The sequence below is a fragment of the Falco cherrug genome, chromosome 6 (assembly GCF_023634085.1).
Source record: "Falco cherrug isolate bFalChe1 chromosome 6, bFalChe1.pri, whole genome shotgun sequence".
Taxonomy (NCBI): Eukaryota; Metazoa; Chordata; class Aves; order Falconiformes; family Falconidae; genus Falco; species Falco cherrug.
In genome coordinates this window covers 32,726,359-32,752,995 of record NC_073702.1, presented here as the reverse complement: position 1 = coordinate 32,752,995, position 26,637 = coordinate 32,726,359, and the positions used below count along the sequence as shown (strand labels likewise).

The following is a 26,637-nucleotide window of genomic DNA, read 5'->3' as shown; positions in this document are numbered from 1 at the left end:
AATCACCCATTAAATCAGTCACTTCAGCCAGATTTGGAAAACAGACACCAAACTCTCCAAAAACTGCTCTTGCCCTTGAGTTCTAAAGAAAACACAGAAACCTACACACTGTGGGTAAAATTGTATGATCCCTCCCGCACGAGTGCATTCCCATATACTGGGAAGGGACAAAATTGAGGTCATCCACATGATCTTGGTGGTTTTATTAATGAAAATTCAAACCCTTGATTTCAACTTTCAGTGTTCACAATCAGCAACAAGAAAAAGAATCATACATAACCAATAACAATGTTTTCCCACAAGAAATGGTCTGATCTCTCCGCTACTGACCACTGTATAAGGAATCTCTCAATTTATGGTCCTCAAATCACTGCTACTCTTCTTCTCTTTCACAATTCTGTTCTTCTAGGATGCTCTCACATCAGCAGAGTGATTAGGTTTTCAAGAGACCATCTTCAAAACTGAAAATAAGTTCCCAATATATTGGGGTTTTTGCTTATTTCCATAATACATTTCTCATTTGGAAAAATCAACTATAAATAAACTTTCTCCATCTGCCCACAGAGGAAAATAAGAAACTACCATTTTGATTAATTACATGTTGTATTATCTATAGACTGCCCATTCTTCCTTAAAAGACATCTGGAATTTGGCTTCATAACTTTTAAACTGAACCGACGGTTTCATTAAGGCATGGATATTCTAAATTTCTGTTGTTAATACTGCGTCTTGGTAGGAGCGGCCTTCCGTCTCGTTGGCCCACAGAAAGTTATGAACACTTAAATGCAGGGCAGGAGGCATATGCTAATAACCTGTTGAAGACAACTTCTTTATGTACGAAACAGAGACTGCTTTATCGTTAAAGAGGTAGGAAGAACACCTTCAAAAATGTAATTGTATTCAAGTTCCCCCTTTAAAAAAAAATAAATTACAGACTATTATTCAAAGAATCTGCAATATCATAATTGTATTTTGATTTTCTGTAACTTAACCTTCATTCTATTACAAATTATTTAGATGAGATTTCATATCCTTAAGAAAAAATGCCCCAAATTATACATGTTTGATTAAAACAGCTATCAAATTTCCTTAACTATTAGATACGACAGCTACAAAACCAGAATATCCTTATATGGCTTATTCCATTCTTTGGAAGACGCACACACTCAAATTAACAGTTTATTTACAGGACATGGCAGATATAAATTTAGTTACCCTGCAAGGTGCATCTGCTATGTGTCTCTATCTCATCCTTCGGAGATAATCAACACAAGCAGCATCCCAGGATTTGAAAACCATTTTAAAACTAGCAAAATTAAATTAGTGGAGCAGAATGGAAAATTTCTGTTGGGAAGAACTGTATCACTTTGTCTTATTAAGAATATCGAAGAGCAGTGCAGGCACTATTTTAATGTCTGGTTTTATAAGCAGGACTAATAGTTGTATGCAAAATTCTCACAACTGGCTGGACATAAACAGACCTTATGCTCCCTTGTATACGGTACCTTGATGCTTATGTATCAAGCTCAGCATGTAATCAAGTCCAGAATAACTGGCATTTGCCTATAAACAACTATATTTGGTACTTTTGCTAACATTTTTGTTTCAAACTTTTGCTCCAGTATGCAGTATTTTGCAGCCCTTCTTATCCATCAAAACTGTGTCCACTAAAAATTGATAGAGCATACTACAGAAACTTTGAGCAAGAACTCTGTAAGAGCGGAAGGCTGAGTCAACTGTTATCATGATCTATTTTGTGGAGAACTTAATTGATTTTGAGTCTTCCTTTTAGTCTTTCAGACAGGGGAAGGGGACTGTCTGCCCATGCGTCAGTCAGAACAGCACTTCCGGCTTGCTGTGTGACACCAGAACCTGACCTCTCAAATGGTTCCTCTGTACTTGGGGAACAATAAACTTCCTCTACACAGGATGGTTCTGGAGATATTTGCGATGAGAAACTATTACTGATTTTTTTTAAACTGGTCGTTTCCATCTCCCTTTTAATTAAAAGGGCTGAATCACTGTTTGTTCTTTTGGTAGTAACAATGTTACTCCTTCTCTTTATAAAAGATTTTTTAAACTGACCAGGGTTCAGTTGCTTCTTCTGCTGCTCATAAATTAGATTTTTATTCATGTTCCCATCATCACTGTCTTCACTAGAAGAACATTTGTTCTGACATACGCTCTTTTTAAAAGAAGTTTTGCAAGTATTTTGAATAAAAGCTTTTTTAATGTGATGGCCAGTTATGACATCTGCTGGTTTTGGAGGCACTGGAAGCATTTCACACCCAGGATGCCACAACTCTGTTGTTTGCCCACTGAGGGCTAGAGATGTTGAACTGCTTCTATTATGGTCTTTTTGCATCATTTCAGCCAGGGTGTCAGCTTTTTTGTGCTGATCTTGATGAAAGTGTACGCTGGATTCCCTTGCATAGTTTTCTGATAGCACATTTTTACTTTCCTGCACTAGTTTATTTAACTGACATAAGGAAAAAGCATAATTTTTATCAGGATTCAATGTTTCTTTTGTTTGTTTAAAAGATTTCAAAGACTCCAGTTGTGTTACACCTTCAGACAACAAAGGCTTTGATGGAATTGAAGTCTTCTTAAGTATTCCCTCACTTAAAGACCACTTCTGAAGTTCTCCCATAGCATCATCTGAAACCATATCATCTGCACTATCAGAACGATGCTGATCAGACTGCACAGCATCAGAATATTCTGAGCTACTTCTTACTGTTTCATGACCTAGCAGATGTGAGCGTTTTATGCATGTAGTTAAGTGAACTGCTGGATCATGGGTATCACCCCCATGGGCTGGTGAAGCGGTGAGGAAGGTTCCTTCCCAATCGATACTGCGCAGTTGTAGATCAGTGGAAGAGGATGACATCCCTGAATTTTTAGGCAATTGTGCTGGCAATACAGATGAGTCAGCCAATGTACTCTGCAAGAGCAAGTAAGGTGAAGTCAGAGAAAGAGCAGCTGCTGATGCTGGCATCTGAACAGCTGTTACACAGGAAGCTGCAGCTAACGCTACATCTTTTGATTCAGTACTTCTCTGGTGTATCTGGTGTTCTGGGGGAGTTTTTATATCTGATGTGGAGTCTTGCACAGGAAGAATCCCACATCTAGACTTTAAATTCATTTGAGACAGGAGATCACTAACTTCATCACAAACATCTGGCAATTTCTTCCCTTTTGGTCTGTCTTTCCTACCTGAAAAAAACACAGGGCCTATCAAAATGACATATTAAACACAGTTCAGATTTCCTGCTGCTGAAGTATAAAACGGTAAGATAAAATCACAGTCCCTGCAAGATATGCCCTGATCGCGGCAAAACATGATACTACTCAACAGTGGGAGAAATGTTTGTTGCTTTTTCTTCTTGTATTCTGGCAGGACCCTTAAGTTCATAAGAAACAAGCTTCTGGACTTACTTTTCTGTTTCTTCTTCAAAACTTCTGACTTCTCCACTTGATAAAGACCAACAACATCAGGATAAGCAGCCTGAAACAAAGACTCCTCCTCCACCGTGACTACAAACAACTCCACAGGCTCATCTTCTGCATCAACATAATGTTCTAAAAAAATCATGAATATACATTAGACAGGTATATAGACACATATCAAAACAGGGAATAAGAAAAACAACAGAAGATTTATGAGTACAAAGAAGGTATGTAAAAAGGTCAATAGTACAATGTTGAGATTTAGCTACAAGTAAAATCTTTTTCTTTTTGCCAGTCTCCTGGCACAAACAGGCACGCTAAAGGCAGAAATCTGTCGGCACAGAAAATTCTCTAGCTGGTAAACAGTCACAGCTTCAGGTGCATAGTGAAATAAGATATGAAACACAGAGTCCAGGTCTTATTAACCTGTACCAGAAAAAGCACTTGAAGACTGAGTCCCTTGCTTTCTAGGTAGTTTGTTGTTTTTTTTTCTTAAAATAAACATTGCTTTTACTTTCAGGGTTATGTGAAATCTGATCCACATTTCCTATTGTTTTCACAAAACAGTTTCCAATTCATCCACATGCCATTGCTTCATAATGTTGTCAAAATCTTCTCCTTTTTAAAGCATGCTTTTCTTTTTTTCTATGAACTCTTTTGTTCCACAATGTACACAGAAATGAGACCAACCTGGTTTTTGCCACTGAATTTCAAAACAAGGAATTCCATTTTTAACACGTGTCTTGACTATCCTGTAAGAACAAAAAGAAGCCCGTTATTTTGCTTAAATGGAAAATGAAAAATCTTAAGTTATCTAAAAATATTTCAGTACTCTAATTTGTAATGATTCAGAGGAAAAAAATATTCTTGTAACCGTGAAATTAATATACCTTTTAAAAAACACACTACTTCTCTGTGTAAGTTATACAGTAAAATTTAGGGCCTAGACTTGAGTACTGAAACATTTTTTTTTTTAATGATATAGCTCAGAGGAGCATAACAAGAAATCAAAAAGCTATTCTGTAACAGACAACTGTAACGCTGACTCCTACAAACATCAGTTTGATACCTTCAACTAATGCCACAGAGAAGACTGTTGCCATAGACAGTAATTTTCTGAATGACCTGACATAAATTTCCGCATCATTTATATCCTTTGCAGGAGAGCATGAAGAAGATAAAGCATGAAATGAGCAGGGACAGCCAGTCTTTATGAGGTTTTTCTAAAAAAACAATTATCTACACCCCAGTTTAATAGGTTCCTACCTGTGAAGAGGCTCTTGCTGAATCATCACCACATTTTTAAACATTTGTAAAAAAAAAAATCTTCTAGAGCCCACATGATCTATCTTTGAAACCCCTGAAACACTAGAAAGTGTTATAAGCAGAGGATGTCAATTAGTTCATTCATCAAGGTAAATGCTGGTAATTTATCTATCTAAATTTGTGTAAAAAGCAGACCCAACCAATCTCTCCACTCTTTTGAAAGGTAACACTGAATAGGAGAGCTTCTCTGCAAGTAATAACTTAACAGACTATGACACATCAACCCAGAAGAGACACTATTACATTGCTACTGACTATCCTCTGTCCCCCCAAATTACGGTCTATAAAATCTTGACCAGCATCAAGGAACACGGAAAAACTATTAACCTTCCTGCAATACAATAATTCGGGGGAGGTGGCATTTGAGTTTCATTTGGGAAACGAAACAGTCAGATACTAAAGCTAAAATAAGTCACAATTCCCTTCACACAGTGAAATTCACATTTACCAACAGACACAGTAGATTCTAAAAGTTTACGTAAGTTTAAGAAAAGATCAGATAATTTAAAAAAATAAAATTACATAGAGGGCTGACAAGAACATAAGAAGGTACTACTTCTGGCTCAGAAAACCCTGAGTAACAGAAGCCTGGATGGTGGGAAAGTATTATAGGGGAAAATAGTTACATGCTTATCTTTCTTTTTCCTGCATATCCATTTTTAGTAACAGGACACTTGGTCATTTTTGTATTCCTAAATGCAGCAGTCCTGAATGAAAGTTTTGTTTTGAGAAGAAGGGGTAGCAGAATAGAACCATAACGCAATGATTTCATCGGACACATAGCACGCAGACAGTCGGTAGGTCTGGTAAGAAATCAGAGACCATGACTGAACCTGCAGATGCTCATTTCTAAGCTTAGGTTCTTATTTTGAATTATGGAAGTCAATTACACTTCTGCTAAGAACCTGAGCAAAGGGTCAAACCTGTAACGCTAAATCTCATGTGCAGATCCAAGGAAACAGAATAAAAAATAAGCACAGGAAAAAGCAGGCATTGTCAGAATGAAAGGAAACTGCTATATATCTTATGCTACTGCTGCACAAAGTAATAATTGGTGTACTGATCTAAATTTTTACCTCTCCTCAAAATGAGCATAAAGCTTGAGAAAGAGATGGAAGAAAATAATTAAATTTCTGTAAAAAAAGGAAAAAAACCCCATGTTTTTCATCCAGCAGCAGAAGTAAACATATTAAGTTCAAGAAACCAGGCTACATTACCGTATTGCCTGCAGTTGTTTTGAATCAACATATCCAGATTTTCTCTGGATCATATCATAACGTGTCAATAGTGCTAACAGTTTCTTACAAGCATAATGTTTGGTCCATTCCATCTTCTCAGAAGCAAACATCTGTCAGTATAAAAAAGAAAAAAACCACCCCAAACTTTAAAACGCTCTTATTCTGTTAGATATCAGGCTTAGAGACAGCTATCCTAGTAGGGACACAGGACTAAATACTGGAAAACTTCTAGAACGCTTTTATATATTACTGTAATGCCCAACAACATCTCACGGCCAAGGGAGGGAACAGTCATCTGTAACAGGGCAGATTCATTGGCTGTCAGTAACAAGCCAAGGGAACAGTTCTGTAGTGGCAGCAGCAGGGATAAGACAGTTGCTAAACCGTTTATCAGATTCAGATCAGCTACATAAGGATTTTGCATGTGAGAGAAGGATGAACACAGATTTTCATTAAAGCTGTATTACTTAACAGTGGTCTGTTATGGTATACATAACACATCATCAATCCTGGAAAATGAAACATTGTAAAGATCTGCTTTCAGCAATAAAAAAAGAAAAAAAGACCATTTTTAGAAAACAATGCTAACATGCATATATTAACACCCCCAGCTCCGCTGCGCCCCCCCCCCCCAAAAAAAAAAAAAAAAAAAAAAGCAGCTTTACAGGATATTTATCCTTTCTTCTATGGACAGAGGAATAATAAACCACTTTTGAGCTTTGCATGCTTTTAAGTAAAGGGCCTCTGAACTTCAAAGCTGGCAGTATTGTGCTAAACAGAAGCTTGCTCTCTGGTTTTGGGAAAACACTCAACATTCAGAATAAAAGACACTTCTGCTTGTCAGATACAAAACCTGATTATTTCAACAGCAAAAATATCATTGAAAAGAAAGCTTAACATTAAAAAAAGTCCACAATGATTACTTGCTATAATACCCAAAGTTACCATATACACACTATGTCAGTAGGATGATGGAAGAAGCATGAGTGAAAACAAAATCTCTATCTGTTATGCCTTTATGAAAGGCGTATTAGAATAGAAAAGATAACATCCAGGATGCATATATTATGCCATATAACCCTACAGTAATTTATACACTGTATAGATAATGCAGCACTCAGCAACCCAATCTAGTAATACCATAAAGTGAAAAATAACACAATGTCAAGTGACACTCCCCCGTCCCCCCACCCCAAGTTCTTTCTCTCTAAATACCTACTTCCATCAACTGATTTTTTTCAAAGTCTTCCATTTTAGGCTTTCAAAAAAATGAGGTATATTAAGAAGTTGTAGCAAGATTCTTTAATTCTTATTTCCACTAAAATTACCAATGAAGATCAAAATTATCACAGATGCCTTCCTTACTAATGAACAAAAAACAAGTACAGAGCTGAATATCCAGTATTTTGTTACATACCTGAAAGGACAATAAATTTGGCCTTTGACATTCCTTTATGTTGATCAATTTATTCTTGTTTACAAGAAATTCTTCAATAACCTTGAGATAAAACAAAAAAAGAGGCAGTTTAAGAGAGGGAAGAAAAATGAAGTTTCAATTAATTGATAAAAAAAACATCTGTAAATAAGCTTGTTTGTTACCTCAGAGAATGGAAAGCCCTCACAACTGTTGGCTTTTCTGCAGGTAAAACAAATGTGTTAGGAACTGAATATAAATGCTAAACCCACAGAATTTAAATGCTCACCCTGCACAAAACCACAGGGAAAAGCAGTTCAATTTTCATGACATTCCTACTTTCTGATGCTGTCCTCCACTGCACTTGCTTGTTTCACTCGCTCTGACTGATGCCATTCACAAGGGCAACTCTGTTTGGAGTCACTAGGTTTGCAGCATCTATCACTTTCACAGAATTTACATCCACTGTGCTCATGTTCCTTGTAAGATCCTACAGAAGCAGATGCACTAAGTGTGAGGAGAAAAGGTTTCCAAAATTTCCAAAAGCTAATACTACAAATACAAAGCTCAGAACACATATGAAGCTAACATGAATAGCAGCCGTAAGCAGATCTGACTATATTAGTTGTATTTATGTATCTACAGTGAAAACTGACAAATACAAGCAAACTTTTTTTTTTTAAACAGCCTTTTCCTCCAAACAGTTTCAGACTTTATGCTGAAGACTTTATTACCTAAAAACTACAGAACTAGTCCATGACAACCTGGCCAATGGATATAAGTAACGCGTTTGAAATAAGCTTTTCCTTCTCCAAGTGATGGGTTTGAATGGTTTCACTGACGAAAAATGCTACCAAAATGAGGTTCCTTAAGATTAATTTATTTTTAAGAAAACAGTGCAGCAAACCCCATCAATGCTAATGTATTCAGTCCTCTGGAGGTAAGACCACTTCAGGCAACCAAAGAAATCACTGCTTGTCAGTATAGCATACTTTATTGATAAAGTTAAAAAGGCAAATATCTGGGATCACATAACAGCATTGTGGTAACACTCCATCTGCTATCAACTAGTTTCACGTTTGAATAAAGGTTGTCCCCAGCCTCAAAAATAATTTATATACAATACACATATACAATATTGAAAATGTGAAGATAGCCCAGAAGTTGAATGACAAGAAAAACACTTTTTAATGCTAGTCATAAAAAAGCCCCTTACCACTCCCAACCCTACACATCCAGGACAAAAAGTAAATAATTAGGCTAAAAATTAAATTCAGCACTTTTTACACTGACCTGGATGATGGCACTCAGAACAGTGAGTTACCCTTTTAACAACCAAAGGTGGATTATTATCATACTGAAATTCTTTCCATTGTTGAAACCTAAAAGGATGATATTAAAAGGATTAAAAAATACTTTAAACTTTCATACTTAAAATAAAACTTTGAAAAACAGTCATTATACTTCTCAGGCATCTACCTGAGAAACAGTTTTCCAATTTATGAAGGTTTTTTTTTTTTTTTTTTTACAGTATACTATATGATTGTTTGATTTCTAGTATTGACACACACAGTGATCAGAAACACAGAAAGCATTAGGCATCTGATGTCCTGATCCACAACCCGATTAGAAATCGGCAAAAGGCTCTCATCAGTTGCTATGACTTCCTTTCCAATATATCAATATACTAGCTCAAGAGCTAGAAGCCAGCTAATGTATAGAATAATTAAGAAGCTTGCCTAGCAAAACACATGATTCATTTAGAAAGCAAAGTAAGGAATGTGGTAATCTCTCCCTGTACTCCTTCCCACCCCACCGTCAAATCAGAGTATTACAAACATTATTTTGGAGCTGAAGTACATATTAGTAAGCCTTCGAATAAAATCTAAGTACTTCAGAATACAACAAAAATTTTCATTTTACCTTTGCAATAAGTTTTGACCTCGTAAAGTCCCAATTAACTTTAAAGCTTGTTCCTTCCCAACTCCTGGAACACCCTATAGAGATAGAAATATTATTTAAAGACTAACAAGAGTATTCAGATTTTCATAAAAACTGCCTTCATAACATTTATGTAAAGAAATGATAAAAATGATCCCAGATGTTGAGAATAAACTGAGAATATTCTTGACCAAGTCCCAAAGTCAGAAAAGGTGAGAGATTACAGCTATACTACCAGTGTAACGCACAAGCTGCATAAAACATTCTTACACTCAGCAGCAACTCAGATAAAACCAGGTAGAGAAAGAAGGTAGTAGAAAACAATAGGAAGATGTTTTGTTTGGTTTGTTTTCTTTCTTGCTATCTGCAACAGGACAACAATATAAAATACTGGTGACATTATTGCCAGATAACTGCCAGATTGCTGAAACTTTTCAGAATTGTCTTGGAAAGACAAGAAAAAGACAGATCTTTCGGATTTTAGAAGCAAAAGGCTGGAACTTAAGAGACGGAAGAAACCCAGTGAAAAGCTTTCACTCACAGGAAAGAGATGCTTTATGGCAACAGAAACAGCTTTGAATATTTGAAAACCTCAAGCACTTATACAAAATCAATTCTGAGAGGTGACAAAGAAAAGTGTAAGAGCATTTTCTGAAAAATGATTAAAACCCCCAGTAAAATAACAAAACCAACAAATTCCTTCCTTTCAACAAAGGCTTGCTTGATTTTGATATTTACTCCATTATTACATCTGTAACATGCACATCCTTTATAGGAAAGGAGACTACCACTATGGATAATACTTAGATAGGAACAGCAAATATATTCACAGAATCACAAAATGGTTTGGGTTGGAAGGAACCTTTACAGGTCATCTAGTCCACTCCCCCGGGCATAAGCAGGGACATCTTCAACTAGATCAGGTTGCTCAGAGCCCCATCCAACCTGATCTTGGAGGTCCCTCTTCTAGAACCTTGCTCATAGACTGAAATCCAGAACTTTGTAGTAACCCCTAGACATAATCTAGAGTAAAAGTCAATTGATTCAAAACAATCAGAGGAGGGCCACAAAGATGTTCAGAGGGCTGGAGCACCTCTCCCTGTAAGAAAAGGCTGGGAGAGTGGGGGTTGTTCAGCCTGGAGAAGAGAAGGTTTTGGGGAAACCTTATTGCAGTCTTTCAATACTTAAAGGGATCTTATAAGAAAGATGGGGACAGACTTTTTAGTGGGGCAGGCAGTGATAGGGCAAGGGGTAATGGCTTTAGACTGGAAGAGGGTATATTCAGATTTGCAATAAGGAAGAAATTCTTTACTGTGAGGGTGGTGAGGCACTAGACCAGGTTGCCCAGAGAAGCTGTGGATGCCCCATCCCTGGCAGTGCTCAAGGCCAGGCTGGATGGGGCTTTGAGCAACCTGGTCTAGTGGAAGGTGTCCCTGCCCATGGCAGGGGGGTTGGAACTAGATGATCTTTAAAGCTGCTTCCAACCCAAACCATTCCGTAGTTCACAAATCATATATTTATAAACAATAGAATTATAAGGGGATACATCCAAACTGCATCCAGAACTGGCATTACTAATAACTACAGTTCAAAATTATCACATTTAAGTCTTCCACACAGCTTAGAGACAGCTGTTTTTCTTATTTTCACAGCTGCTCTGCTAGGGATGTACTTATACACAAATGGTTATAAAGCATCCTCACAAACAACTGAATTCTCACACCTTTGCTCAATGCAATCAACTTATAAAATTTTGTCTTCACCTCTGTCATAGAAAAAGTCTGGAATAACATATAACAGTTTCAGAAAGATTAATGCTCATGAACCATTTTGGATTATCTGTAAGCTTTCACAAATGAAATTTACAGTGACTTACTAAGCACCCTCTTCAACTAGATCTCAGTAAACATGCATTGCATACAGTTTTGTCAGCATGCACACATCTCCCTTGATACAGTTTATAGTTCTTCAAAACAGTGTAAGTACCTAATAAAAGTAATTATATTGCTTACCTTTGGAAGATAATCACAACCCAGAAGAACAGCTAGCCCAATCAAAGACTCTCTGTCGCAGCCAAGCTTCTCCTTAATAGAGGATATTGTGTAACAGTCAAGATGTGGATCCTGCAAGAGAAATTTATCGTACATTTTATTTTTGTAACATCAGGGAAGGAACTGCTCTGAGTCACATTCAGTTGTGATTGCTTATTGACCCACATCTGCAGTAAACAAGTCTATCCCATAAGAGGGGTCTTACTGCAAAAATACAGTTCTGGAATTTCAAGTTTTAAGTATGGGCATCAACTGTTGAAAACTGTTGAAAGAAACTAAAATAAGCCAAGAGGTGGTTTTATTGTTTACTACCTGTAGAAAAAGTATGACAAGACTAGTACTATCCAGTACTAGTGGCTGTGTAAGTAATCTCAGGATTGCTAGTGAATCAAACAAAACATTCCTGCCTTAAATGTACTACTTTAAACAAACCCAACTACTAGAGGATAAATGTGATAATATCTAAGTGATTGTTTCAAATCCCTTCTTTCTATTTCCTATTTTTGGAAGAGTCTAAAGAGAGGGTGGGAATGGGATGAGGTACATTACCTTGGCATTCATGGCAAAGTTCCTATAAACTGTCTGAGCTCCATATAGGAAGACATCCCCATCATTGGTAATGCAGCCGTCAACATGTCCTTTTGCATTTAGGTATGCACACATCGCCTCTGCTTCCCCGGCTGCTTGAACGCAAGGGACACCTAAGCACTCCAGCAGTTCGAGACACTAGAAGAAGGAATCCAAAGGGGAAGGGAGAGTGAATGCTGAATTGGATCCACTTATGCGCTTTCTCAGGCAAAAGTGTATACAAAAACTGTTACTGCTGCACTGCCTATAGAACACTACATCAATACAAGCACTACTTTACGATAGTTTACTGTAACAGTGAAAAGAAATACCCAACTAAGAGCAAAGTACTAGTTATAGGACTTAAACACAGCATGATTAATGGTTATTCCTTCACAAAAATCTTTATAATTTAAATAGATATTTAGGATTTTTTCAGAAGAGTAACAGAGGAATATTTATCTTTGTGAAGCAACACTATTTACTAAAGTAGTAATACTGGGCTAGCACTGACATCTTTCAACAGGTGCCAGACTGTCTGAGAATATTGTTGACTTAGTAAGATTAAACCACAGTATGGACATACTGACATACACTTCTTACAAATTTCAGAAAACAATAATTTTAGAACTTATGATTAAAACAGAAATTCATACATTCAATTTACTGAAGCCACGAGTCTCTATAAATTCTATTTCATAAAATTCTGAATAGATAAAAAGTGTATGTATCTGAAACAATGAATGAAGAAGAAAATTACTGAATAGGAAGTCTTTGCAACCAGAGTAATCTCAACCACCTATAAAGACAAGTACACAATCTTCCTTTTAGCCTAATCCAGCAGGTGTCCAACAAGTGTATCCTCTTTGCTATTCAACTAGTTCACCAAATCGTAGACCTAGGTTACAAAACAGTTCAGTGTACCCTTTCAAAAACACACTAGCTTAGTTTACATAGGTACACAACACATTCCTGTTTTCCCATATACCCATCTAGAAAAAAAACCCCAAGGTATCAATACTAACACTGTAAAAGAAAAAGAAAGCTGAACTTCTGTAATAAACACCCCATTATGACTGTGGCGCTCTACAGCACAACATGCACAGATACACATCAAACAACAAAACTATTCTGACATTGTCCCTCCTTCACAAGTTAACAGATGCTGTAAAGTCCAATTTCAAAGGCATGTGTTCCCTTAAAATTCAAAATTCTGTTGAAATTGGTTGTGTAGGAAACTATTGATTCTTTCAAGTTCTTGTATATAATTTGGTTAACATTTCTTCCTATCACATTGAAAATACCGAAACACAGCCTACAATTACCTCCTTTAAAATGGCTTTAAATGAAGATCTCCCTGTTCTTGCAGCTCCAGCTTTCTTTGAAGGTCCATAGCGCATCTCATTCCTCTTACTCATGGTGTCTGCTTTCAGCCTGGGAGCCTCTCCTTCCATGACAAACACTAGTTTAATTCCCATTGATGTTAAGAAAGAGAACCGAAAAAACAGGTTTCTGCAATAAAGCAAGGTGTTCCATAAGCTGCAGAACTAGCGAAGATTGATTTCTTCAGACATTTTCCTCATATTCCTCAGCAATAACCTTACCTTTCTCTCCACCTTTTATGATTCCCTCACCCCCAAGCTAACAGATCTTTCATCTATATCCCTGTCTTTGGCTGAAGTTGTTTTACTATGAACTTTACAAAATTCCCAAGAAAATACCACATAAGAATAAGAAAGATTTTTTTGGGTGTAAAAACATAAGCAAATTTAAAAGGCTTAATAAAAAACATTCACTATCCAAAGTCTGCTTCCAAACTCATTGCCACATTGATTCTTTTATATCAAATTTTAATCCCAAATCTCTCAATACAGGTACATCGATCCTGAGGTGACTGAATGCTGTAGTAATTAGACTGACTCATGGATGCCATTACCATGCAAATTTATTTCATATGCAAGCCAGTATCACTGACAGGTCAAGTTGTGGAGATCAGTGAAAGGTGGCATTCCTCTGGGGTCAATACTGGGACCAGCGCTGCTCCACACCTTTGTCAGCAACACAGACAGCGGGATCGAGCGCACCCTAACCAGGTTTGTCGACGACACCAAGAGGACTGGTGAGGCTGACACATTGGAGGGAAGGGATGCCATCCAGAGGGACCTTGACAGGCTTGAGAGCTGGGCCTGTGCGAACCTCATGAAGTTCAACAAGGCCAAGTGCAATGTTCTGCACATGGGTAAGGGCACTCCCAAACACAAATAGAGGCTGGGCAGAGAATGGATTTAGAGCAGACCCCACCTGGAGTACTGCATCCAGCTCTGGGGCCCCCAGCACAAGAAGGACATGGACCTGTTGGATTGAGTCCAGAGCAGGGCCACAAAGATGATCAGAGGGCTGGTGCACCTCTGTGGTGATGCAAGTCGAAGCGGACTTAAAAGAAACACTATGTCTGCGTGGCTGGGTTCGGACAAAATGGCCTTTATTGTTTATACAAACTATTTATGTATCTTAGTGCAGGTGTTAGACCCTGATAGGTTTTTGTGTCCTTCCTCTTGCTTGCCATTTGCTGTTGCTGTAGGTGCCCGTATACTGTGGTTCTAAGTTCCAATTCTTCACATCCTGTTTACATACCTGACAATTTGTGGCTGTCTTAAAGGTACACGGCTAAGTCTTTGAGGTCAACTAACTTGTCTGCAGATCCGCTGCAGACTCCAACACACCTCACCTATGAAGACAGGCTGAGAGAGCTGGGGTTGCTCAACTTGGAGAAGAGAAGGTTCTGGGGATACCTGACAGCAGCCTTCCAGTACCTAAAAAGGGCCTACAAAAAAGCTGGAGAGGGACTTTTTAGCAGGGCAGGTAGTGATAGGGCAAGGGGTAATGGCTTTAAACTTGAAGAGGGTATATTCAGATTGGCAATAAGGAAGAAATTCTTTACTGTGAGGGTGGTGAGGCACTGGAACAGGTTGCCCAGAGAAGCTGTAGATGCCCCATCCTTGGAAGTGTTCAAGGCCTGGTTGGATGGGGCTTTGAGCAACCTGGTCTAGTGGAAGGTGTCCCTGCCCATGGCAGGGGGTTGGAAATAGATGATCTTTAAGGTCCCTTCTAACCCAAACTACTCTATGATGATTAATTTTGTAAGGAAGCAATGATAATATCTAGTCTACAATAGTAAAATTGAGAGCCGTTAACGTCAGACAACATATTTCCAGTAATTTCAGGATCAATCTTTCAAAAGGAGTGGACCAAACATTTACATCTCTTCAATGACATGGAAAGACCATTACGCTGTACAGACTTTATTCGTACACTTGCTATTGGTAAAAAAGGATAAAGTGATCTTTTGAGGCTAGTCCCATTTCCAAAATAATATTTAAAAAAAAATAAAATCACTTACAGTAAGTTTCTCTAAAATACTTAACAAAACAGTTTAATTTCCAACTGCCTGAAAACATGTCTTTTTTGTTTTGGTTGAAATCTGTTCATCCCTTTGTCTTGCCTTGGAAAGATTGCATAGCGAGCTGGACTGATGTTTCCATTCCACTGAAAAAAGGACATCCTAACTAATGACTTTGGTGATGCTTCAAGTTTTACAGTTATTCATCCATTTGGGGTCATAAGCATAACATTTTAAGAAATTATTCTCAGAAGAGGCTGATATTTCATACCAGCTGAATTTAACAGAAGCCATAGCAACATCTAACAGTAGCTAGTAACTAGGCATTCTTGAGCTAATCAGTAAGATGTCATTTATGAAAATTTGTATGTACTTTCACTTTTGTCAGCATCATTTGCAAAGAACAGTGCTTTGGAGTTACAGTTGTTTATGCTTGCTTACCCCTTAAGTATGTGATTCATTTAAATTAAAAATATATTCTTCAAGGTTGTTCATAAGCCTGAAGAATAATTTAAACATATTTAATTCAACATGGGGTCTAACTAGAATTTTAATTTATAAGCCAGATCACGCTAGAGCATGCATGACTTATTATGGTCATGACTAGCATCCAAACCTCTGTGATAAACAGTTGAAACTCCCATACTACATTGCATCACAGAGCCTCAGAAACATACAGGAACTAGCACACTGATCTGTGTTGCTTGATAATCCCTGTATCACAGAGTGCTATACTACAATAAGACAAACACGGTTCTGCTTACATCCATCTCATCCTTATCTACAGTTGAGACCTCAAGACAAAGCAGGCTGGGCCCAAGAACTTCTATTTGCAGCAGACCATTAAGTTGAATTCAGCCACTATAACAGAGTCTTCACTTCGAACCATTTACTTATGTAGTACAAGTGGTAACAACAGAATCAAAACAGTCACATGAATCTCAGAGGTAGTCTTAAATTTGGAATAAGTATCGTACCTAAATTATGCAGCTCCAAGACGTTTGGCTACAAGTATTTATATGGATATCATACCTCAGATATGGCTTGGTAACTACTCCAATCATCTTTTTAACCGTCTGTGCTTCACAAACCCACAGACTTAAATCAACAGCAAGTGTTTTTCCCTTGAGTCTGCTCAAGTTGACAGGTTGTCTCACAGGCTCAAGGATTTGCCACAGATTAGTCACTCCCATTGTTCTAGCTTCTTTGTTGTCAGCACAAAGGTTTTAGCTGTGAAGACCAAGCAAAATAAAATACTTTCAGAATGTAACATGAAATATGACATATTACGAACACTAAGTTCAGAAAATAAATATTTAGTCATTATCAGTTTTACTTTTATAAGCCAAGAACACTTTCAATCAAGCCTTCTAAGTGTGTAGTGACTTCAGTTCACAGATGGTTAATTACTAAATACCTTCTTTGGACTGTACATTTTCACTGCTAATAGCCTGAACTTAAATGAAACCAAACATATTTGAGGGGATAAAATAAAAAACATTCATTTCCAAGTCTCATGTGTCCCTTACACATCGACCATCCAAGCTTTATTTAAAAAGAAAACCCACACCTCTAAAGGGAATAACTTCCTGATCTGAAGTGGTAGGACTCACATCAAAATGCTTCTGTTCAAACATAAGTAGCTTAAAGCCACTCGAAGAATATTTGCAATAATGACAGAATATAAAACTTTTTGTACTATTCCAAGATGACATAAGGAGGGATAATGGCCATAGATTATAGCTGGGGAAACTCAAGTTGGACTTCAGGGAGGAAAAAATAAAATATATATTGAAAAAATCCCAGAGTACTGCAACACTGGTTTCCCAGAGGTCACAGAATCTCCATTCCTGAAGATTTTCAATATCCAGCCAGTATACTGTTTTACTGGTTAATCCAACACTGGTGGAAGTCCGCCTCTGAGCAGGGAATCAGCATTTATGACCTCCAGAGGCCGTTTCCAACAAACATTTCAACATTAGTAACACCGTGTGATTGCAGAAACATGCCAGTCTGCACGTTTTTACAATTTTAATTTTGGTATTGTGTGATTGGCACTACTTATAATGAATGCCAGCTGAAAACATGCACCTATTAGGTGGCATATTTCTTTGTCTCTTATTTAACTTTATTTACATAGCTGTGTTCTCCATGTTTCCCCACTACCATATTTAATTTTCTTCCCTTTTTTATTCTTCTGGTTTCCATACCTTGCCAGTTCTAACAAATACTCTGCTTTTCACAAGACCAATCTATTCCTGCACAGTCTTATTGTACAAAGTTTGCCTTATGCTTAGCTCTCTACTTTTCCCTCTTCTTCCTCAATATTAGAAGATAAAAATCAAATAAAATGTGGAATGTTTTGTATTTCTTTCTTCCTGATTTTGATACTAGTGTACACTCAGGTAAAATAAACCCTTCCTTTGAATAGGCGATGACTAGATTAGCTAGCTACCTGTGCTCTAAGACCTGCTTATGATACACGAGGAGCTACGCCACCTTGTGGTACGCAGCCATGTTAAATCCAGCAGTCTTCCACATTTAACACCATCACAGCCTGTCAGAACAGCAAGCCTGTCTTTGTAGGGTGCATTGTTTGATACTCTAGAACTGTTACAAAGCAAGGCAGCTAATCAATTCCAAGTTGTTTTTAAATCGCATTCTTCTGTTAAGATCTACCTTCAAAAGAAAAAGTATTTCTCTAGTCCATTTCTTTGAGTACTACAATCACTCAACCTGATTTTAGCTGCACATCTACTCGGCATAATGTATTGCTTTTGTTGTTGTTATCCCAAAGTACATAAAATGAGTTAAAAGGACAAATAACACATGCAAAAACATGGCGTAATTTCTTGAAGTCCAGGATAATCAACCTCTGCGATGCACAGGGGAGGCTAACAAAAGCTGTCCAAACCTTCTCAAAGACAAGCGTGAGATTCAACTTCAGCAAGATTTCTTGAAGTCCACCTAGAATTTTGATGTTATCACCTGGTTCCTGCCAGTCTGCATCAACGCAAATTTAAAAAAGCCACTGTGTTAGTTGTTTCCAAATATTTTTTTGGAACTTCACACGGTACTTAATAGGCAAGATAAACACACTACAAACTTTATAGTCCATAAGATTGAGAACAATAAAGAAAAAAAAAGTATAACCCCCTGAAAATTACAAAAAAACCAGGGTTTTTTTTCCATTATGAGATAATTAATTATTGTTATTTGAGGACAAACGTTCTCCCTACCCCTATTCAATATATATCTAAAGTTGAGTTATGAAAGCCCGAGTCCCACCAGTCTTTTTTGAGAGCATTCAGTAAAATATTTAGATCTGGATCTTGTATACAAATACAACTACTACTTTTAACAGAAGTTATCTGTCTGCTCAGATTTTCTTATTTATCACAAGCCTCAAATCTGCTTTGAGAGATGGTAACTTCCAAAGGGTGACTGATCCTGGGGGTTTTTTTCATATACTTAGAAATCACTGAAGACATCATGGTATTTTAAGATCACTGACCGAAAATATAAACTAAAAAACCCCCAACTTAAGACCTCAGAGAAAACCTTCTGAATTTTTCACGGGGCCAGTATGTGCTACAGCTATGTATCTTATACTAAGTTGTTTTTGGTTGGTTGGGGGTTTTTTGGTTTTTGTTGGGTTTTGTTTTTTTTTTTTTACACAGTCAGAAAAGTAAACCAGTTACTTGAAAATAACTACATAAGACATATAATGCTGAAATGTAATTCATACAGATATGCTTTCACCTATTGCCAAGGTAATTTGCAAAGACTGGCAAGCATAGCTTTAAGCCTGACCCAGAGGTCTCTTGAAAAAAGGAAGGAAAAAACCCACACGACACGTTTATAACAACTCTCCCATTCCCTCTCTGTGCTGCTGCAATACTCCACGCTTGGTACAGCTTTGCCAATAAACCTGAGCACCTGAAGCAAGCAGTAGCATGTTTCATCATTCACAGATTCCTCCTCAAATATTTTTCCCCCCCTAGATAAAAACAAAACCGAGAAATTGCATGGAAGTGACATAACAAGACGCACAGTCATCTTGAACACAAACATCTGGAATTCCCGCCTTGATGCGACCTAGATAATAACGCACCACACACCCAGGAAGAGACACTTCCCTGACCCACTGTGAGATGAACAGCCTTTGGGCGGGCTCTCCCTGACCCCCGACCCCAGCCCGGGGCAGGGGGCCGCTCTCTCGTAACGTTGCCTACCTCCCGCCCGCGGGCGGACGCCTGCGGAGCCGAGGCTGCGGCGCCTAGAGACTCCCGACACCTCCCCAGGGGAACCCGGGCGGCGCAGGGGGACCCGGCCAGACCTAGTTCCTAACTCCTAAGGCCCCCACGGAAGAGGAGGGGATGAAAGCCCCGCGGCCGCTCACCCGCGCCGCGTTCCGCAGCCCTAACGGTCGTGCCGGCCGCGCGCCCCGCCTCAGCGGCAGCTCCGCCCCCTCGAAAATGGCGGGCTCTCGGAAACGGCCCCGCAGGGCGGGGGCAGGAGCGCGCAGGCGCCGCGCCCCCGGTTCCTCTTCCGTCGCACCCAGGTATCGGCGCCGTCCATTGGTGTGGCTGTGGCGCCGCGTGGGGTTCGGGACCTGCCCGGCGGCGCTGAGGAGAAGGTAGGGTGCGGGGCTGGTGCTGCCGTGGCCGGGTGCGCTTCTCTCCGGGAGCGGCTGGGAGGAAGGGTCGGTCGGTCCCAGGGTACCGGCGGTGCTTACCCTCGCCCCGGCGCGCTAAGTCAGAGCAGTGCCGGGCCGGGACCGCCACGCCCCGCCGGTCCTGCCCGCGCCGGTGTGGCTTTCGCAGGCCGTTTTGGCGGGCACGTTAGTGGTCGGAGGTGGTTTTTGTCCGGCATGGTCGCTGTGCCTGGCGTGTGGGCTTCCTGCCGGGTGCCCCCGGCTTGGCCCGACGGCAGCCGGCGCTGCGAAGGCGGGGGAAGCGGGTACGGAGCGGCGAGCGGCCGCCGCCCGCGCTTTCCAGCTGCCGAAGGGCCGGCGTCGCTTCTCTGGGAGGTGAGCGGGTCTTCCAGGTGGCCTGGACAAAGCGCTGGCCCACGCAGCAAATAACTGTGGGATTGGAGGTGCGAGTGGGGGGATTTTTGCCCCCTCTTTCCTTTGTCCCTCCCTGTAGCAGAGGGGGAGCTGCCTTCTGCGCTGCTGTGTATGACAGTGCTGCTCCAGGGGCCCGGGGGGTGGTGGGGGCTGCTGGTGCATCGCCTGCGAACGCCTTTGGAGAGGAGTCCTGAATGCCAGCCGTGGCCACGTGAGGCGCCTGTTTTGGGTAACCCTAAAAATACTAGGCACTCCACTGCTGTGCATGAGGCTGGGCTTCTGCCTTCAGTCAACTGAAACGTGCCTTTTTAAGGACAACCATAGCGAACGATCCCTTCATTATTATAAACTGCTAGAGTTAATTTGTAACTGATTTATCACCATCTTTGTTTAAACTAGTGTAGGTCAGCAGAAGACCACAACTTTTTTCTTCCTCTTCTCCCACCCTGCACTTCCTCCCGTATTTTGCATTCATCTCGCCACAGCTCTGCTGCGATGTCCTTTTCTCTTCCCTTGTTTTGCTACCTGGACAAAAGGCAGGCTGGGTTGCGGCTGGCCTGGATGCAGAGTAATTTAAGTGGGTGTTTTGAGTGGCACCCACTTACCTTACAGGGACACCAAGGCTGGCACGAGGCTGCTGGAAAGCCAGCGGTGTGGTTTTGGTGGCAGTGGGTTGATTGTGTCTGCTCTGGATGTGACCAGCGAGGTAGGGAAAGGGGAAAACAGCTGTAGAACTGCATCGCAATGCAAGTTGTGGGAAGAGATGATTAAGTTGAAACACGGGTGGATATCACTGTATGTTGCTTCCAGGGGATGCAGCCTCTGTTTTCCTATGATGTTAACAGGGTAAATACATAACATTTAATAGTCCTAATAGTTTTATGTAGCACATTTGGGGATTGCATTTTTCTTTCACGCTTTCATTACATGCATAAAAATTAATTGCAATAATTGGTAGCAATGCTGTGATGCTTTTACAATTGGATCTGCCTTGCCCTTATTTGCTTTCAGTTTATACCTCCAGTCTTTATTCCTAACTGCTTTTACATTGCATCATAGACAAAACAAAAACACTGATTTAATAGAGAAAATGAACTTTACTTTCTGAAAGACAGTTGGTTTCTCATTTGAATTATTGATGTTCCTGAGTCTGTCATAGCAAATTTCCATTAACATAGTCCTACTTTATATTGTAGTATAAACATGGGTTTAGTTTTCAGTTTTTAAATATGATGCCCAGTCCATTAAAAACCCTTCTGTTAACATTTGTCAATAGTGTCGATTGTTGGCTTCCCAATGCTCCATTACATACCTTAAAACACTTGCAGTAATATGTGGCTGTGCCAATTTAATTGTTTCCAGTAGAGCACTGCACGTTTTAAAAACCTTCAGACAGTTCAGCTGCTTTTCCTTTGCGTTGAATTTTTTTTCCCAAACAGTTGTAAAACTTATGGTAAGTGGTGCTGAGACTGAAATCGACTATTTTTTCAATTAAAAATTTAGTGAAGAAAATTAGGAGTGTCATGTTACAAGAATTTTGGGAGCAATTAATGTAAAAAAGACCTGTCAAAAATTTCAAGATGGTCTAAAGATAAAATTTAAATGCTTGTGTCATTTTTTGTGGTATTTTTTTTTATTTCTTTATGTTGATAAATTCTTCCTTTAACTTTTAAAGCTTTGTTTCTTGTGAAGTCTTAGTAGTGGATTCCTAGTTTCTGCAGTCAGTTTCTCCTTCCTTATGGCTTTTTTGTACCCAGTGTAGCTATTACATCTGTTGGTACTTATAATTTCTGAGGCTACTTCAATGCAGTTTGCTTGCAGTTCCAGTTAAGTTTTGTTTGCAGTACTAGCTCGTCAAGAGTTCTGAGGTGCAGACTGTTCTGCCCTTTGCCTTCATCATGCTTAGATTACATGAGTGAGGTTTCTTCTAGGTTATTTTGGCCTGTTTTATATTCTTTTTCTTAAATGTCCAGATGGTATAGCAGTGGAACTCATAGCCCTGATCTTTAATTTGGACATTAGTAATTACATTTTAATCTTGTGCTTTCTCTTCTTTCTAGAGAGAGATTTTAATAGAACAGAAGATCGAATGAATGCTTGTCTTGTTATTTGAGTGATAGGTAAATTCTAAGAGCATCCAAGTAACTCTTTCCTGGTCTGAGTAATTTAAGCATGAAGACATTTCTATGTAGGAAACTGAAAGTAGCATAGTAAAAGGTATGTAAACTGAACGATGAAGTGTGTTTGCTCCTTGGTTTCTATGTGTATGGTGTTAAACTACATCACATAAAATGGAAGTTATAGATTCCCTTTAAATATTTAATGGACATAATAATAATCCAGTATTTGATCTGAAATCCCTGCCATACGTAATTATTGCAAGAGTATCAAATTGAAAATTTAATGCATTTCTGCATTTGCTTTGAATTTTGTTCATGGCACTTAATGGAAAGAGATGCATATTAATTTTTCTTTATCACTGAGAATGCTGTGTCAAAGAAAATTAATGAGGAAATTATTAGACGGTATTTTATAAAACAGTCAGTGAGCAGAACAGAAATTAAATACCCTTTGTAACAATGTAACAGGTTTTAATATCTGTGGTGTTTCATATAATAAATGTTACTGTCTGTGATGCTTGGTAGTATGAGCTATCTGACCTTCTGTCAGTTGCAATCAGGCTATGGTTTGACCAGAACCTTAAGCTGACACAAGCAAAAGAAGCTGCTTAAAAAAGCATCTTTTTCCTCACAGCGACCCAAACGTACAGATCTGCGTGGTGAAATGGTTGGGGAAGTTAATCTAATTTGAAAAGAAAGAAGTTTTTTTTCCTGCATTAATTTTCAGTAGAATCAGTGCCTTGAGACAGCTTATTATTCTGCTGCATAAAGAGCTGCTTGAACTCAGGGGGATGAGACAGAAACAGAAAAGGCAGAGGGAGGAAAGACTTGCTCCTCCCCCTTGCAGTGCTAGTTCTTAGGACTAAAGTTGTAATTTAACAGTCTTTATTTCATTGAGTTCTCTGTAGATTCCTCAAGTTACTAATCTTAAAAGATAGAAGGTGGAGCGAGACCCACAGAGAAGCGCTGGGAGGGCCTGAAGGCGTTAACGAGGGAGCCCCGTGGGGCCCTGGGGCTGTGCACGGCTCAGCTGGAACCGCTGTGCCGATCCACCCAGCTTTCTCACACCTCCCCTGCGGGACACTGGAGATGATGTTAGGAACTGTTAGGCTGACCTGCCTGCCCTCTCCTGGATTGTCCCATCTGTCCTGTGGGACAAGGGAGTGATCACTTGTTACTGTTAAACGCATCCGTGACTAGAAGTGTTCTGGTGTCCAAGCCCACAGTGTGTTCACTCCATACAGTCAATTTGGCCTCTAACCATGACACGTGGTATCAACTGAACATGCAATGTCTCTAATGCTGGACATTGTTTCCATTCCTGTACCCCACCTCATTTAAAAAGAAATAATATTTTTATTTATTTTTATAAATAAACTCCGCCTACTCTTAGGTCATGTGCCATGCAGTGATCTTTCTGTAGCAGTGGATATTCATTATATTTAATGCCTCTGAATTTTGCTTGAATTGGTCGGATGCATTTAAGTTAGTTGCCATCTTTCATAAAAGGGAGCTCTAGTGAAATTCTAGTAAACAAAGTTGTCTGAGTAGGAGAACATACTCAGTTTCAGAAACTTTTTGACATCAGAAAGCTATGCAGCTGATGTCAATTTTAGCCTGTTTTGGACACTGTACTGGTTTCAGCTGACATAATTCTCTTCTTAGTAGCTGGTGCAGTGCTGTGTTTTGGATTTGGTGTAAGAATAATTTGGTAACATGTTTTTAGTGGTTGTTAGGTAATGTTTATACTAAGTCAAGGACTTTTGAGTTTCTCAGGCCTTGCCAGTGAGAGGGCTGGAGGGGACACAGCCAGGACAGCTGACCTGAACTAGACAGAAGGATATTCCATACCATAGAATGTCATGCTGAGTATATAAACTTTGGGGGAGTTGGCTGGGGCCTGCTGGATTGGGGAAACTGGCTGGGCATTGGTCAGCGGGTGGCGAGCAATTATATTGTGCATCACTTGCTTGGTGGTTTGTGGTTTTTTTCCTTCCTTCCCTTTGGATTTTATTCTTCTCCCCTTCTCCCTCCTTTTCATTATAATTGTTATTAGTGATGGTGGTGGTGTCATCCCTGTCTGCCGCCCCCCCCCCCCCCCTTTATTTTATTTTAATTATTAAATTGTTCTTATCTCAACCCTCAAGTTTAACATTCCTGCCTGATGCTCCTTCCTGTCCCTCTTGCCAGGGGGCAGGGGGGAGTAGGCAAGTGGCTGCATGATACTTTAGTTACTGTACTGACTGGGGTTAAACCATGGCAGACACCAGTAAGTGACTTTACTGGCAAGTAAGAAGACTGTGCATTGCCTTTGTATAAAGAGGACCTTGCTTCTATTTTGGGCAAAAGTATGTGAACTTCCATGTTTTGTATAATGCTTCAGAAATCTGGGTATGAAGAATGTAGTATATGCTTTTGGGGGACTAAAAACTGCCCTAAGGTTTACAGTTACAGAAAATGTGAGATTTTGACTAACCTTGATGCCTTTCGTTTCAGCTTTGTGACTTTAGGAGACCTTGTTACTTTTGCAAGATTCATGTCTGATCAGACATATTAATGCAGAAGTCTGTGCATTATTTATCGAAGTAGAGGAAGTATATATGTGTGTTCTTTTCATAGGGAGTTGTTAGTTCATCAGTGAAACAACAGCATTTGTTTACCATAATCATATTACACTGCCTCACAAGAACAGGGTGGCTGTGTGCAAGGAACAGTACAGGAACAATGCTATGAATCTAAATTTTCCTTTGTTCTGATTTTGTGTTCTGCATATTAATTTTCTAGGCATTTGTCAACAACATATAATTAATATGTTTTCTTTTTGGATGTGCAGCTTGCTTTAATCAAACCTGCTGATCATGCTATGATAGTTACATGCTTTTCGACTCCATTACTAACCAAAAACTATTGCTAAGTCTAATGTATCAATGAAAACGGAATCAAGGTTGATTTTGTTGTTAATCAACAAACAAATTCAGCTTGATTAGGATAATGCTAGTTGTGTTTCTTTTGTTCTAACACAACTTCTTCATAGTAAGCTTATGCTTAAATTCACTGACATTTCAGTTTTGAAATAGTATGTTTGTTGCGTTGTTTGCTGTGATTTTAATTTTTTTTTTACTGAATTAAATAAATTGGTATGTCTGTGCTATCACCTGTAGGTATGTTTTCATCTAGAAGACTGAAACCTGCAATGTTTCATTTATTTTTTAGTACTCATGGGTAAGAGAAAGGAAGAAAGTATTTCAGAGACTAGATCCCATAAAAGGCAGAGACAAGAATACACAGAAGAAAATAGCGATGAGTCTAATCAAGAAGAAAATTCACAGTCATCAGTCGATACTAATTTATCTTCACTGTTGGTAAGTTTTCTTGTATGTTTTCCCCAACAACTTTTTAAAAAACATTGATACAAAAAAATGTCCATGCCTTTGGTTGATGTTGAAATAAGTATCTTGCATGTAGGCTTCAGTGGAACCAATATAAAAGGAACTACAGGTAATGTCAGTGATGAGGATTTCCGTGTGAGTTTGTTCTTGCCTTATTTCTTTTTGGGTCATCTAGTTAAAACACCTGTTCATAAAATAACGGTATTTTGGTTTTATAGAATGAATACTTTTGAAGTTGTCAAATAACCAAATTGAGGAAACATTTTGTTTGATAGAAGTATGGTATATTTTGTTTATGGTTGTAGTAAAAGCAGAGAAAATATTTAGAAAATAAGTTATTTACTAAAAGAAGTACCAAAGACTTGTTTGTTTTGCATAGCTGACGCTTTCAAATGTCTAAAAAAAAAAATCTAGTATTTGAAATGCATATTTTGATGGAAATCAAACTTGAAAACAGGAATACTGTTTTTTTTTTTCTGCTTTTGTGTAATAGTTGAACTCTAATTTGATGGAGGATTTAAAAAAATAATTTATGAGTGTGGAAATACTGTCTTATGTATTTAGTTTGGACATTAGGAAGCATTTCTTTACCAAGAAAGTGGTCAAATAGTGGAACAGGCTTGCTCTGTGATGGATGCCCCAAGCCTGTCAGTATTTAAGAGGCATTTGG

At 39.0% G+C, this 26,637-nt stretch overlaps 2 protein-coding genes across 8 annotated transcripts in view; one reads left to right on the top strand and one right to left on the bottom strand.

Annotated features, from left to right (window-relative positions):
• Positions 1-188: 188 nt before the first annotated feature.
• On the bottom strand, positions 189-19,857 carry GEN1 (GEN1 Holliday junction 5' flap endonuclease). 4 transcript variants are annotated; one of them, XM_027810750.2, is made up of 14 exons: positions 19,790-19,857; positions 16,420-16,617; positions 13,313-13,499; positions 11,970-12,146; positions 11,382-11,492; positions 9,352-9,425; positions 8,722-8,810; positions 7,768-7,918; positions 7,614-7,650; positions 7,432-7,512; positions 5,994-6,124; positions 4,141-4,202; positions 3,439-3,582; positions 189-3,216 (listed from the first exon to the last, which is right to left on the bottom strand). In XM_027810750.2, exons 2-14 carry the CDS (start codon positions 16,578-16,580, stop codon positions 1,766-1,768), a joined length of 2,856 nt encoding a protein of 951 aa, XP_027666551.2. In that variant the 5' UTR covers positions 16,581-16,617; positions 19,790-19,857; the 3' UTR covers positions 189-1,765. The 4 variants fall into 4 exon arrangements, with proteins under 4 accessions (XP_027666551.2, XP_005432930.2, XP_027666542.2 ...); XM_005432873.3 differs by lacking the exon at positions 19,790-19,857 and adding an exon at positions 19,623-19,783; XM_027810741.2 differs by lacking the exon at positions 19,790-19,857 and adding an exon at positions 19,327-19,606.
• Positions 19,858-19,903: 46 nt separating this feature from the next.
• SMC6 (structural maintenance of chromosomes 6) overlaps positions 19,904-26,637 on the top strand; it is a 35,983-nt gene continuing 29,249 nt past the window's right edge. The window contains exons 1-2 of one of the 4 annotated variants that reach the window (XR_008732677.1): positions 19,904-20,026; positions 25,792-25,940. Coding sequence is in view for 3 of the 4 variants with exons in the window: in XM_055713034.1 (XP_055569009.1) it covers positions 25,797-25,940 (144 nt within the window). In the remaining variant the exon portion in view is untranslated. Of the gene's footprint in view, positions 20,027-20,298; positions 20,420-22,543; positions 22,676-25,791; positions 25,941-26,637 lie in introns of those variants that run through there. The other 3 variants (XM_055713034.1, XM_055713036.1, XM_055713035.1) reach the window with 3 other exon arrangements.